At 33.4% G+C, this 14,834-nt stretch overlaps 1 protein-coding gene across 1 annotated transcript in view; it reads right to left on the reverse strand.

The window, feature by feature from the left end:
- Nucleotides 1–848, reverse strand: part of LOC127707244 (uncharacterized) — a 38,354-nt gene extending 37,506 nt beyond the window's left edge. Inside the window, exon 1 of the mRNA XM_052211795.1 lies at nt 683–848. Within this exon, the coding sequence (XP_052067755.1) occupies nt 683–848 (166 nt within the window). The remainder of the gene's footprint in view (nt 1–682) is intronic.
- Nucleotides 849–14,834: the final 13,986 nt, after the last annotated feature.

The raw sequence follows: 14,834 nt of genomic DNA on the forward strand, positions 1-14,834 counted from the left end.
ATCATAAAAATTAAATTCACAAGCTAAAAAGAAAAAATAAATTGATCTTTGGTTGTACATTGTTTGGGCTATTAAACTAGATTAATATATACAACTTGTCTAAATCAAGGAAAACTCTAATCCGTGTAATTATGCAAGTAGAAAAATAAGACAATGATAAATATAATGAAGAATAATGTATTAAACTTGCAAATTCCCTTATATACAAACTTACAACAAATTAAAAAAAGAAGCTGAAGAATATTGAATGGTTCGAAAAACTACTGTGAAAAAATATTTACGTTATTGTTAACAAAAAATAGCATGCATATATAAATAATTACATTAGGTTAGATGCATGTTTCATTATAATACGTTATTCTGATTGGCTACACTGCAATCTCGCGTTATGCCTTAATCAACTTCATTACACAATAAAATTTACCATTCATGATGACACGAGGTCCCACAATTAAGTGCACAGGTAAATTAAATAAAAACTTGATAAAAATCGTGTTTTCACAATCCTAGCTAAAAAATGTAATTATAAGTATTGAATGCTTCCGCGCTTCATACAAAATGTACTTCGGTCAACGCTTTTACACCCCAATGAAGTTACAAAAAGAAGCATTCAATTCTTAATTACAATAACACAATCATATTTTACAGTCTACAAGTCTAATTGCTAATATGTTGAACTTACTTATTGTACATGTTCCACTGTAATCGTAATATCCAACATTGCAAAGGCACTTATGTCCATCATCAGCTTGTACACAAGATGACTGAGGATCATTGCATTCCCCTGTCTGAGAGCTCGAGGGATCACATGCAACTCCTACATCTGTCTCTGTGAAAAAGTAAGACATTACAAATGTAACCTTTATATGCCCCTCAAATTATTTCACCTAGATAGTCATATGAAAAATCAATTTTCAAAGCAGGTCAAATTATATCAAATTATATGATATCTTGTCTTTGTTATGGCGGGTTATCACTATATATTTCTTAAAACAAAACTTTCTAATAGTTTGCCAAAATGTATTTTTAAATTACTTTAAAAAAAAATAGATAATAAGGGTACACATGCTATTTTTCAAGCTACATTTCTTTCAAACATTGCCCAAACTTGCATAGGCTATTAATAGCGGGATTTTTTTTTTTTTGTTTTTTTAGTAAATAAAAAGAAATCGATGAGATTATTTTTTTCAAATAAACTATCAAAAGATAAGTTTTAAGATATGCTTTTAAACAGAAAAAAAAATTGGTGTCACAAAACTTGTTTTTGTAACAAAAAAAAAAGATATTTTTTAACAAACATTTGCAATTTAAAATAGTTATCTTCCCTTATATGGATATGTTACATCTGAATAGAGCAAAAACAAATATGTGCTTTATGTTACAAATCATATTTGTTCTAAAAAAACTTATCTTCCCTTATATGGCTATGTTGAAAATTTGAATCGAGCAAAACAAATATTTGCTTTATGTAACATTTTTTATAATATTTATTAACTAAAGGCTCCAAGGAGCATGTGTCGCTGACCTGATATTTTTATTTACAATATTGATGCATGAAATAATGCCACCGTTAAACTTTTGTTTTAGTTTCAGAAATATAAGTCAAAAATATCATTTTCCCCCTATGTTCTAATTTTAGCCATGTCTGCCATGCTAGTTGGCAGGCAGGGTCATCGGAAACATTTTTCAAACCAGACAGAATTTGACTTTTAAACGCAATTACTCCTTATGGGGTCAATTGACCATTTTGGTCATGTTGCCTTATTTGTAAATCTTACTTTGCTGAACATTATTGCTTTGACAGTTTATCTCTATCTATAATAATATTCAAGATAATAACCAAAATCTGCAAAATTTTCTTAAAATTACTTATCATGGGCATCAACCCAACAACGGCTTGTATGATTCGTCTGAAAATTTCAGGACAAATAGATCTTAACCTGATGAACAATTTTAGCCTTGTCAAATTTGCTCTAAATGCTTAAGTGTCATACATATAAGCCCAAAACTGCTTCTTTCCCCTATGTTCTATTTTTAGCCATGTCGGCCATGTTAGTTGGCAGGCAGGGTTATCAGACACATTTTTAAAACTAGATACCCTTATAATGATTGTGACTAAGTTTGGTTAAATTTGTATTAGTAGTTTCAGGGGAGAAGATTTTTGTAAGATTACAAAAATTTACAAAAAATTGTAAAAAATTTACTATAAAGGACATTAACTCCTTAAGAGGTTATTGACCATTTTTGTAGATCTTACTTTGCTGAACATTATTGCTGTTTACAGTTTATCTCTATCTTTAATTATTTTCAAGATAATAACCAAATCTGCAAAATTTCCTAAAAGTACCAACTCAGGTGGAGCAACCCAACAACTGGTTTTCTGATTTGTCTGAAAATATCAGGACAGATAAATCATGACCTGAAAAACATTTTTATTCCATGTCAGATTTGCTCTAAATGCTATTTATAAATATAAAAATAATGCTTTGGTTTCAGAGATATTAGCCAAAATCGACATTTTACCCCTATGTTCTATATTTAGCCATGGCGGCCAACTTGGTTGGCTGGCGGGTTCATCGGACACATTTTGTAAACTAGATACCACAATGATGATTGTGGCCAAGTTTAGTTAAATTTGGCATAGTAGTTTCAGAGAAGAAGTTTTTTGTCAAAGTAAACGACGGAAGTCGGACGACGACGGACGACGGACGCCAAGTGATGAGAAAAGCTCACTTGTCCCTTTGGGCCAGATGAGCTAAAAAAAAGGTTATCTTCCCTCATATGGCTAAATTAGGAAACTGAATCGAATACAAATAAGTGCTTTATATATAAACTATACAAATATAGCATTTGTACGAAGTCGATACAAGGATATATTTACCTGAAATAAGTATATTGACTGAGGACTTAATACGAGGTCGATATACTTCTTTCGGTCGAAATATCCTGTATTGACATCACACAAAGGTAAGGCTATAATTGTTACACTATAAATTCACTACCATATTTGAAAATCACCAGTGAAAAATTAAATTTTATCAAGCAAAATTATAATAGTTGTTATTTCATTTATTTTTATGTATTTTGTGTATATCTTATGTATTTGAAGATTTTATTTTATTAAATAATCGATCATACACTTTTTAAAAACTGTAAACAATATCATGAAATCTATTAGATGACATCCCAAAGTTTTTAGTAATTCTAAAAATAACCGTAATATATCACTTTTGCTATCCGCTGTTTTATTTCTACCTTCTAAAATATAGTTTTACATGTGACTTTTCATGAACGAATCAAATAAGTTAAAATATACGAATAAATGATATAAGTATATTTATATATGTTCAAAGTTTCATAATGATATACTAAACCACATATTGTTCATTGTTTGGATAGACAGTCTTACACAATAATTGCCAATCCGTCTCAAAACAAGCAAAGAACATGACCGATTATCGACCGTCCAATACCCTTATAGGTAGACAAGGTAGGGGAAAAACATGTCCGTCTGTAAGATCTATTGTGTAGTGATTTTTCACAATCCAAGATGGCGGTATATAGTTAATTTACCTTAATTTTATTTTTTAACAATGAAAAATGTTCAACCTGCATTAGTTTTCGCATTTGAGAAACCTTTAATGCAATATCAATTGAACGTGGAACTAACAATGAAAGCAATGGCCTAGAAATTGGTAATTCTTTTCAAAGTTACTCTTGTTCAGGGTGCATGGATACATTGTACCACTGGCGCTGCTGAACAAGAGACCCTGAATTGCATACATCCTTGAGAGTGAGATTTGCAAGTAAGTCAATGAACCATGACTGAAGGTACATGGCTAAACATGGAAATGAGATGTGCCAATGCTAATACAACGCATATCAAATACCATTGATTTATCATAGTTAGTTCCCTATAAAAAAACCTAAACACAAACTACTACATGTAAAGTAAAACTAATATCAAAGTCAATAAACTATAACTGAGAGTGCGGGGTGAAATAATCTCCATGGAAATGAGATATGCCAATGCTTGTTCAACTGCATACCAATTATCATTAATTTACCACTATTGGTTCATGATTAACTGACCTAATCACAAACTAATACACGAAAAATTAGAAAAAGTTTTATAGTCAATAATAGACCATAACTGAGGGGGAGGGGCCAAATAATGTCCATGGTAATGAGATGAACCAATACTGATAAAACTGCATACTAAATATCTTTGATTTACCACTAGTGGTTCACAATAAACTAGACCTAATCACAAACTAATACATTGCCGCCGCCAACGGAAACAGCATACCTCTGTCTCGCGTTTTGACTCCGTCAAGCGACAAAAATTGAAATATATATGTTGTTAACCATATACTCGAGTAATAAAGGAAATGCTTTCAGTTTTTCACAGTAAACTGAAAGATGACTAGTTAACTTCGCGTCAAATTTATCAACGTTGGTTCATTCATTATGACGTCAATGAAAGGTCTCACCTACTTTGCTTCAATTGATTTTATATTGGTCTCAAAGATAAAGACTTTCTTAATGTATCACATACATGTCCAACGGTCTATGACAATCATTCAAGGCTTAAAAAAACAAGCAAGAAAGACATGAACACCTTACTATCATCCTATGTACCGCATATAGATAAACTATTATCAGTGACCTACCGAATTAGTCTATTTACCGGATTTGTTATAACATGAGCAACACGACGGGTGCCACATGTGGAGCAGGATCTGCTTACCCTTCCGGAGCACCTGAGATCTACCCTAGTTTTTGGTGGGGCTCGTTTTGCTTATTCTTTAGTTTTCTATGTTGTGTCATGTGTACTATTGTTTGTCTTTTTAATTTTTAGCCATGGCGTTTATTTTCGATTTATGAGTTTGACTGTCCCTCTGGTATCTTTCCTCCCTCTTTTACTTATTGTATTAGAAAATCAGAACAAATCTCAAAGTCACAGTACTGACCAATGAACCGTCAGGATCGGCTGAAACATAACCGACAGCTATTTACAACTTACATCATCCTATATTCCAAAGTATTTAAACTACTGCTTCCAGTCTCTGAGAGCTTTAACCTTGATATCTTGATATAAGAAATTAGATCGAGGTCAGGTGAACTCCGTCTGACAGACATTTAGACCTTACAAGGAACCATTATACAAAATGTAGTAATCTTGTTATTCATGATAATGGCAATTTGACACAATGATAAAACTCTTTATCAAGCAGTCGCCCAACTATTAAAATGAGGTCACGGTCAATAGACATAGGTTAGGAAAAAACATATGTCTAAATTTCATCATATACAGCCAATAACTCTATATGGGGTCATTTAACGTTTATGCCAATTTGACTTATCTGTAGATCTTATTGATTTGATTATTTTTCCTGCTTTAAATTTCTATCCATCTGTTGTAGTTTATAAACCTATCATCAAAAACTGTGAAATATTAATAAAATAAAAGGCCAGAATGAGTTATCCAATACCTAACACTCATCAGGCCAACAACATTGACCTGTTGATTAATCCTACCATTGTCAGATCTGCTCTAACTGCTATAGATTTTGATATATCAGGCATTAATTTGATATCAACTAAAATTTGACATTTGAGGGAAACTTTTAAATAGTTTGTCCTATATTTCTTCAAATTCTACAGATGATAGACCTTGCCCAGATGAATAAATACAACAGTAGTATACCGCTGTTTGAAATTCATAAATCGATTGAGAAAAAAACAAATTCGGGTTACAAACTAAAACTGAGGGAAACGCATCAAATATAAGAGGGGAACTACGACACAACGGAAACACAATATTAAAATGTAACACACACAGAAACGAACTATAATAAAACAATGGCCATTTTCCTGACTTGGTACAATATTTTCTGACAGGTCAAATTTACCGTAACTGCTTAAAGGGAAATCACACTATTTATACTACTAATAATAATTCATTGAATTTTTGCATGTAGATAGATCATACTTATTACGAAATTTTAGGCGAAATAAAAATTGGGGTCACCGATGTTGTTTTCGAGATATGACGTCATCAAAACTTAAAGAATCGCGTTTAACCAAAATATAAAAATAGCACTCTAAGCTGCTAAAAAAATGCAAAATTATTAAAAAAAGATGTTTAACTGTGATAATAAAAACAGTCAAATGTAACTTGTACCTTTAAAACATTTATTTGTCTCAGTTTCCTTATTTTTCAAGGCCTTTTAATATTTCCCGCCATTTTTAATTGCTATTTATTCTAGATTTTTCTCAAAATAAAAAATTCTACTAATGTTTTTTCCTTCAAACCTTCTGCATAAGTTGCAGCTTCAGGGAAGATTTTAAAAGCACAAATAAAAAAAGGGGGGTCACCGATGTTTTAAAATCGCTAAAAAGGAAATAATCATATTATCGAATTTTGGCGGGAAATATCTTTTCTTTTAACGTTATAGAACGACGTTGCTGGTATAGCCGCATTTTGTGCAACACTTGCATGGAGTTGAATCAAAATTTTTCACTACAAACTATAATATCATGTTTGAACATTTTTTAAGATATTTTGATTATTCATTAATATTTTTATCAATCTATCGAATCGTTAAACAAACATAAAGTAACAGTTTATTATAAAGAAATTGTCAAAGATGAAGTCATCTCATTTTTATTTATGATTGCATTTGTTGTATGAGGAAAACGAATGATTGCCTCGTGCCATATTATAGAAATTATTTTCGGCTTGCAGTGTATCTGCTGAAAAGTAACGCGTTCCTTTTTGACTGCAGGCAGAATAATTTCACTGCCTTGTCCATTCGCACCGGGAAGATAAAACCTGAAATGCTGTGTAAAAAACATGCCACAAACTCAGCACGTTGAAAAAACCTTAAATGACACTTTTTTCGAAAGGATCTTACAATTGGTTAAAATTTCCGTACTTACACAACGCTGCATAACTTATGCTGTTACAAAATTTTGAAAATTATTTAAAATTAAGGAATGTATCTCCCTCATGCAAAGCTCTAATTCCTTGCCCGGCTTTGGCTTTACTTTTTTGTCCCTTTTGGTTTATAGCTCTTCATCTTTTTAATAAGCTTTGGATTTTCAAATATTTTGGCCTCGAGCATCACTGAAGAGACATTTATTGTCGAAATGCGCATCTGGTGCAGAAAAATTTGTACCGTTTATGTTATTCGAACTGTGGCAACCAATATTTACTGAGTTCGATTATCTACACATGCATCGTTTCATATTCATTGTACATACATTGTAATATTGTTCAATGTTCATCGTCTGAGTATTAAAGCTTTATGATTTCGTATTTGTTATAACCGTTCGATTAATCGATCAACTTTGGTATGTTATGCAATGTAATGCATCTGATAAATGTGAACACACACTGACAACAGAGGCGAATTAAGCAAAGGGCGGGGGCAGGGGCCCGCCCACCCCTTTTTGTGGGAAAAATTTGGTTGATTATATAGGGGATCACTGACGCATAACTAGACAGTCAGTAGTCCCCATCTTATAAAAAATTATGGAACCGCCACTGGACAATAAAATACACATCGCCATATTGATATGTAATAAAAATTCTTTTAATTTGTAATAAACGGATCTGGATTTTTTTCCTGTTTTGCTACAGGTATCCCGTTTTCTGTGGACATATTGATGCATTTTATCTAACTAATTTTTTATCAGATGTGGCTAAACTTTGAGGTAGATTAAGAGATTAAGTTCGAGTTCCAGTTACATTTTGAGTTAAAGTTCGAGTTTTACTTTGAGTTGAAATATAAGTTGAATAAGAGTTCTCGTTAAAGCTCGAGTTACACTTAGAAACTTCCGATTTATACTATGAGTTAGAGTGAAAATTCTGGTAAGAGTTAAAATTTTGAGATTCGATAAAATTAAGAGTAAGATTGCAGATTCTATTTCTGTTGGTGCACCTCTTTTTCTTTGAATGAATATTTTTTCATCACATGTATGTTTCAGTTGGTATATATACTTTTTTTGCCAATAATGATCTATGGTAGGTAAACGTCTAGAAGTAATTTTAAAATAACTGATTGATTGTGTGTGTCACTTTCAGCACTCTCTGCTATATCACGTTGGTCATTTTTTTTTTAAAGAACCAATGTATCCAGAGAGAACCAGCTACTTTTGTATTGAAAAACTGGTTGTCCTTTTCAGACATGATCGGATGCGACGATCTCCCTTTATCCCGGTTGACAGGCAAGTGATCACATGAACCTACATCTGAACTATTTATTTTTGGTTTATTTTTGGTTCTTTTCTTGGTTTTTTATAAACTTTCAGTGGCATAAAATACATGAATATAAACACAAAAACATTATCTATGAGTCGAATACGCTTTCACAAGACGGACATTAATGTGATGGTTACAGTTTAACACTCTGTAAGTAGATATAAGAAGATGTGGTATGAGTGCCAATGCGACAACTCTCTGTTCAAGTCACAATTTATAAAAGTAAACCATTATAGGTCAAAGTACGGTCTTCAACACGGTGCCTTGGCTAACACCTAACAGCAAGCTATAAAGGACTCCAAAAATGACTAATGTAAAACCATTCAAATAGGAAAACCAACGATCTAATCTATATGAAAAACGAGAACGAGAAACATTTATGAACCACATCAACAAACGACAACCACTGAACATCAGGTTCCTCTACATAACTATATGTGTGTGTGTGTTAAATATTTGTCTTGTTGAGAATTGTAAAGCCAAATATATTTGTTGTTGTAGAAGGCCGTACGGTCCCCTGTTTAGGACCACAGTCATCTAATTGGCATGCAGTTTGAAGGAATACCAGTGGCAAATTAAATGCATATTCAGAACTAGAACATATCGAAAAATGAATTTTGACCCTGCTTTTTACTAAATCGACAGGCTGAGCCGAATAAATAATAATATGCAATTAAATTTTTGATGAATTATTGATGAACATATAGTATAGAAGACTAAAGTATTGACGTTTCATGTGATATAAGAAAACTGACAGTCTAAACTCATTGTTCGTATTTACATCTCTCCGTTGGACAGAAAACTACAGATTCCGGAAGCTATACGCTTGCATGCTGTTACTCTTGGTCTATTGTCAATTTTTTTTTCCGAAAATATACGCTGAATCCCACATACTGCATCGCGACGATACGCTGCTAACAGTTGAGCCATATCAAGACCACTCTCGGCTATTTTTTTTTGCCATACATTTTGTTATGATTTTTTTATCAACAAGCCCTTGCAGTGTAGAATATCTTTGGTTTGTCTGTTTGACATAAACAATATTTCTAATTAGAGATTCTGTACTAAAAGAATTTTCTGACATCTCTGATTCTGATGGTTTTGCAAAGTTTAGAATAGATTGTAATATTTTTACATCCTCAGAAGCATTGTGTGCCTGGTATTGTTTTTGTAATAAATTTTCAGCCAAAAATTCCTGCTTGTGGCACTTCAGATCGGGATACTTTTTCCTGAAAAAAGATAGTGTATCCATAAAGCCGATTACTTTCTTTTGAAATGATGTGCTCAAATTGTATTGTGAAAGAGATCTAATTAGTCTTGGGGCATCAAAACGACGACAATTATGTCCAACTAAAATAATCTGAGAGGGGAATTTCTCTAGCCAGCATATAAGATTTTGAAATGCTTTTTCTGGAATGCATTGATCTACCCGCTGACCGTAATGTACAAGTATGTTGTTCCATACTGATAGTCCTGTAACCGATGATGTCTGTCTACTTATACACTGCGATGGAGTAATGTACTGATTAAATTCCGAAGACTTTTCAATAGCTGAAATTTGAATGATATCACAATCATTTGCTAGTGATGTTGTTTCTAAGTCAAAGTAAACAATTGACATATTATCAATATTGACGTCAAATGTGTCTAACGAAGGGGTTGTAACTGGATCAGATATAAAATCAATGTCTATTAGGGTTGGGTGTTCTAAATCAATAGATTTTTTGTACGTGTCACCTTCCCTAATCTCCACTACTGTTTCCTTTTCTTTTATAATGTGTTTTCGAAATAATTTTCTCCGTTTATTTACTGCTGAATTCTTGTAATCATTTTGGTATTTTCTTTTAACCGCAAGTTTTTCTGACGATTTTTCGGTTATTTTACCTGGGGAAAGACCACACTCTTCATATACCTGTGATATATATCCATATGATATATTTTTTTTCAGCAACAGTGCAGTCAACCCGACATTCCAAACTTGGTGATGAGCACAAATGTTTCGCCTTTGGTGCTTTGTTTGCTAGCATACTATGAAAAGATTCTACCTCTTTTGTTGATGCACAGGGGGATATTTTCTCCATATTGTCACCGGAGGTGTATTCCCCAATGATTTCAGCAAGTTTTTTGCGAAGAGGCAGGCTATTAAGAGATACAGTGGGTCAGTACTTATTAGGATTTCTTTTGTATGAACACCATTTCTGATTGCAGAGATTTCTTTTGTATGAACACCATTTCTGATTGCAGAGATCATGTTCTTTATATAGATGAGGTACAATAGCTTTTAAGTCATTACCCATGGATTCCAGATCATTTTTGTTTGAGTAAAGAGCAAAAGAAAAACACCTATTGAGATGGGTAATTGCAGGTTTAGTCAAATCATTTTTAAAAGTATTCTTCAAGTTCCACAATTTGTTGTTAAATTGTGATTTAATATGATTTGTATCACTCAATTTCTTTATAGGATGTTGCATTGTACGTCTTATGCGAGCCTTGGTTTAGTGTCGTCATCCATAATGACAGTCGAAACCTGACAATTTTTTGTTTCAATGTCCTCTATAAGTCTTGTACCAACGTCTGGTTCCATTCCCTTAGCCGAACCAAACCAATTGCGGGTGCATTTGTGTTCCTGTGGCTCTACATTTTTTGCTTCCCAAAAGGTACAAACTCTGCAATCGCTTGAACGAACGCCCCTTCCTACAACCTTTCCTGTTTGGTCGCCGATCAAAGTTCCAACGCCTGATTTGGAGTCGTATTTTCTACCAGATCCTCTCTTTTGCCACCCCATATCATACTTGACGGTTACCAGACTAACATCTTCACCATTTTCACTACAAATAATTGAAAAACTCATAATCCTGACTATCAAAGCTGTCATTAAGAGGAAAAACATAAATAAAAAAAAAACACCCTGTCCATGAATATCATATCAACGTTTGTTCTGTGGAGTGGGTTTTTATTTCATCTAACATGGACTTTAAAAGAAAAGCAAACTGTAATACATTTGTCTTTAATAAAATAAAAAGTAAGATGTGGTATGATTGCCAATGAGACATATCTCCATCCATCTCCAAGACAAAATGTCGTCGATGTAAGCAATTATATAGGCTAGGGTTCGGCATTCAACGCGGAGACCTGTCTCACACCGCTTAGTAAGCTTTAAACAGACCCAAATTATTCACTAAGCTGAGTACATTTGTGTCAATGAAAAGGACAGTTGAATGCAAAGAAGAACGAGTGGGCGCTGGATTCTTAACCCACTTGAGCAAATCAATGTGACATTGAATGCAAAATAAGAACGAATGAGCGCTAATAATATTCTTGAGTTTTAACACATTTGAAAGTTTAATTATTTATCCTTATTCGGATTTAGCTATACTTAATGTCCTTTTTTATTTGATTTTTTCGTCAACAGTTGTAAAAGTGTTTTTGTTTTCACATATTTTGGTCTCGGCGAGCATTACTGAAGAGACACCACTTGTCAAAATCCGCATCTTGTGCAATGAAATTGGTAACGTTTATGTCGTTGGTTGAGTGCATGTGGTTGTAAACTTGATACAGGTACATACCTATCTTCCATTACTGGAGATTTACTCTTCTCCTCCTCTAAAGAGGTATCTAGTGAATTTTGTGCAACTTTTCTTATAGGTTCGTACACTTCTTTTTCTCTTTTCTTGAAAGCTGATTGTGACATCCCATTTATATTTAAATTGGCTAAATATCTGTTGACCTCTGTAAGTCCCAGACCAGTGTCATACATAGCTATAAAAGTAATTATCGAGTCTTAGGAAATTTCGATATGACATGCTTGCATAATCATGTCAAAATACACACGCTGTAGAAAAAGTTTATTATTCGGTGAAAATTATACTTGTGTAATGAGCGGAAGCAAACTATCAATAACTTAAAACCCAATCAGATAACCCATATCAGCCCTATGCGACGTCGCATGGTGGGACTGTTATGTGGTTATTAGCCTGGTTGCGTTAGTGCATCGGTAGTATTATGATAAAATTATTAAAGATTAATGCATCTCCATTTCCATATCATTCCGGATATCATCCCTCTATACCAATATCAGCTCGAGACTTATTCGAGCCTCAGGGTTGATATTGTTTTTTGGGGGGATGATACCTGGGCCGATTTGGAAAACACCCCTTATTGATCTGTATTTAAAACTATTCATCACAAAGAAGGAATTATTGTTCTTGGGAAAATTAGGTATACAGAGGCAGGTTTCTTTTTTAGAAAAAAAAACGGACAACGAATATGTTTTTGTCGAGCCTGCGACTTTTGTTGTAGAAAGCTCGACATAGGGGTAGTAATCCGGCGGCGGCGGCGTAAGCTAACTTCTTAAAAGCTTTACATTTTAGAAGGTGGAAAACCTGGATGCTACATACTTTGCATATAGATGCCTTATGTTACGAAGTTTCCGTCTGTCACATGTCCATTGTCCTTGACCTCATTTTCATGGTTCAGTGACTAGATGAAGAAGAGTTAAGGTTTTTTGTAAAGTTAATTTTTCTCTTATTATGAGTAATAGGATAACTATATTTGTTATGTGCGTACCTTGCAAGGTCATCATGTCCATCAGACAGTTTTCACTTGACCTCGACCTCATTTCATGGATCAGTGAACAAGGTTAAGTTTTGGTGGTCAAGTCCATATCTCAGATACTATAAGTAATAGGTCTAGTATATTTGGTGTATGGAAGGACTGTTAGGTGTACATGACCAACTGGCATGTGTCATCTGACCTTGACCTCATTTTCATGGTTCAGTGGTTATGGTTAAGTTTTTGTGTTTTGGTCTGTTTTTCTTATACTGTATGCAATATGTCTACTATATTTGGTGTATGGAATGATTGTAAGGTGTACGCGTCTAGCTGGTAGGTGTCATCGGACATTGACCTCATTTTCATGGTTCAGTGGTCAAAGTTGAGTTTTTGAGTTTTGGTCTTTTTTTCTAATACTATATGCAATAGGTCAACTTTATTTGGTGTATGGAAATATTTTATGATGTCTTAGTCTGTTTCTCAGAAACTATAAGCAATAGGTCAACTATATTTAATGTATTGGATGATTGTAAGGTGTACATGTATTTCTTGTTTAGTTTGTATGACCTTGACCTCATTTTCTTGGATCATATTAAGTTTATGTGATAGTTGTAGTAAAGCTTTAAATTTAGGACTATCAACATAATATCAATGATTAGTAAAGAAGGCGAGTGTGTGCACTCTTGTTTTTAAAAAAGTAGAAGCAGTGAACTGCGAAAAACGTGTTTTAAATGTCCGGGGAAATCGAATATTTTCAATTGTTAGTTCACATTTACTATTCAGAAATGAAGGAGGTAGACACTGAAAGAAATGTTATCACTCTGTGCGTTAAATAAATAGTGCACCGCAACATCGGATAACTCAGATCGCAAATAGTACCAAAATCTTCTAGACAACTTCTTTCCAATATTTTGCGGTTAGTTAATAAAGTACAAAAATAGAAGAAATTGATACGTTGTTTTTTTTTTTAGCTTTTGAACGATTTTTACGCTATTTTACGGAGATCTATTAGGGAGCTACCATTTGATTTTTGGGATGAAATTTGAAAAATAGGCAGGATAGGAGTTTTGAGTAAATATGAATGGCAGGATGAGCAACTTGGCAAAAAAAAAGGCAGGATGACAATTTATGTAAAAAAAATCAGGATAGAATAATGAAAAAAAGGCAGGACCGAATGGAGTTCAAAATAAAAAGGCAGGACAGAGATTACAACTAAAAAAAATGCAGGACAAAATTTTCATCCTAGCCACCCCATAAAATTTAAATGGTAGCTCCCTTAGAAGTAGAAAAACAGCAAAAAAATCTGAAGGGCGGTATGTTAATATCAACTAAAGGAAGCCACATGAAAATATTGGGATCGGTCCTATGTTGGAAAACAATTGAAGTCTCACTCCGAAAATCGCCGGCTTTTTCACACTCGTCTGGAGCACCTGAGTTGAAAGACCCAACCCAATGAAAATTTACGGTCACTAGAAGGACACCTGCCCATGAAGTATTAATCCTCAGTTTACGCGTCGGAGGTCATAGTCTTTTTTTATTTTAAAAAGTATAGGATGTAGAATAGCCGTAATGTACACAAAATGTTTCAGTAATTTGTAAAAAATCATTTTTCTTTCGAAAATGCCATGGCGCAACCGAATTTTTAATGAAAAATTGAAGAATGTACGTTAAGGTCATCTCAAATAATATTGCTAATGTTTGCATTCATAAAATATATAAAATCTGTAGTTTATGTATAGTGGAAAAGACACGTTTATACTATCTGTTCTCTATGAACAAAGAAATATCATGGTCATTATATGTAATTATTTGTCATAGGTATGCTTCGACATTGTTATTATATCAATTACAAAATGTTCTATGTTTTAATTTGTACATTAAATTATGCTATACAATCCAATACACAAAAAGGTAGGAAGCACCTGCTTTTCCTTTGCAGTGATACGGTGGATGGGTTGATGCGATAACGTCATAATGATAAACATGACGTCATATTGCACAACGTACGAATTCA

This window comes from Mytilus californianus, unplaced genomic scaffold (assembly GCF_021869535.1).
Source record: "Mytilus californianus isolate M0D057914Y unplaced genomic scaffold, xbMytCali1.0.p SCAF_60, whole genome shotgun sequence".
Taxonomy (NCBI): Eukaryota; Metazoa; Mollusca; class Bivalvia; order Mytilida; family Mytilidae; genus Mytilus; species Mytilus californianus.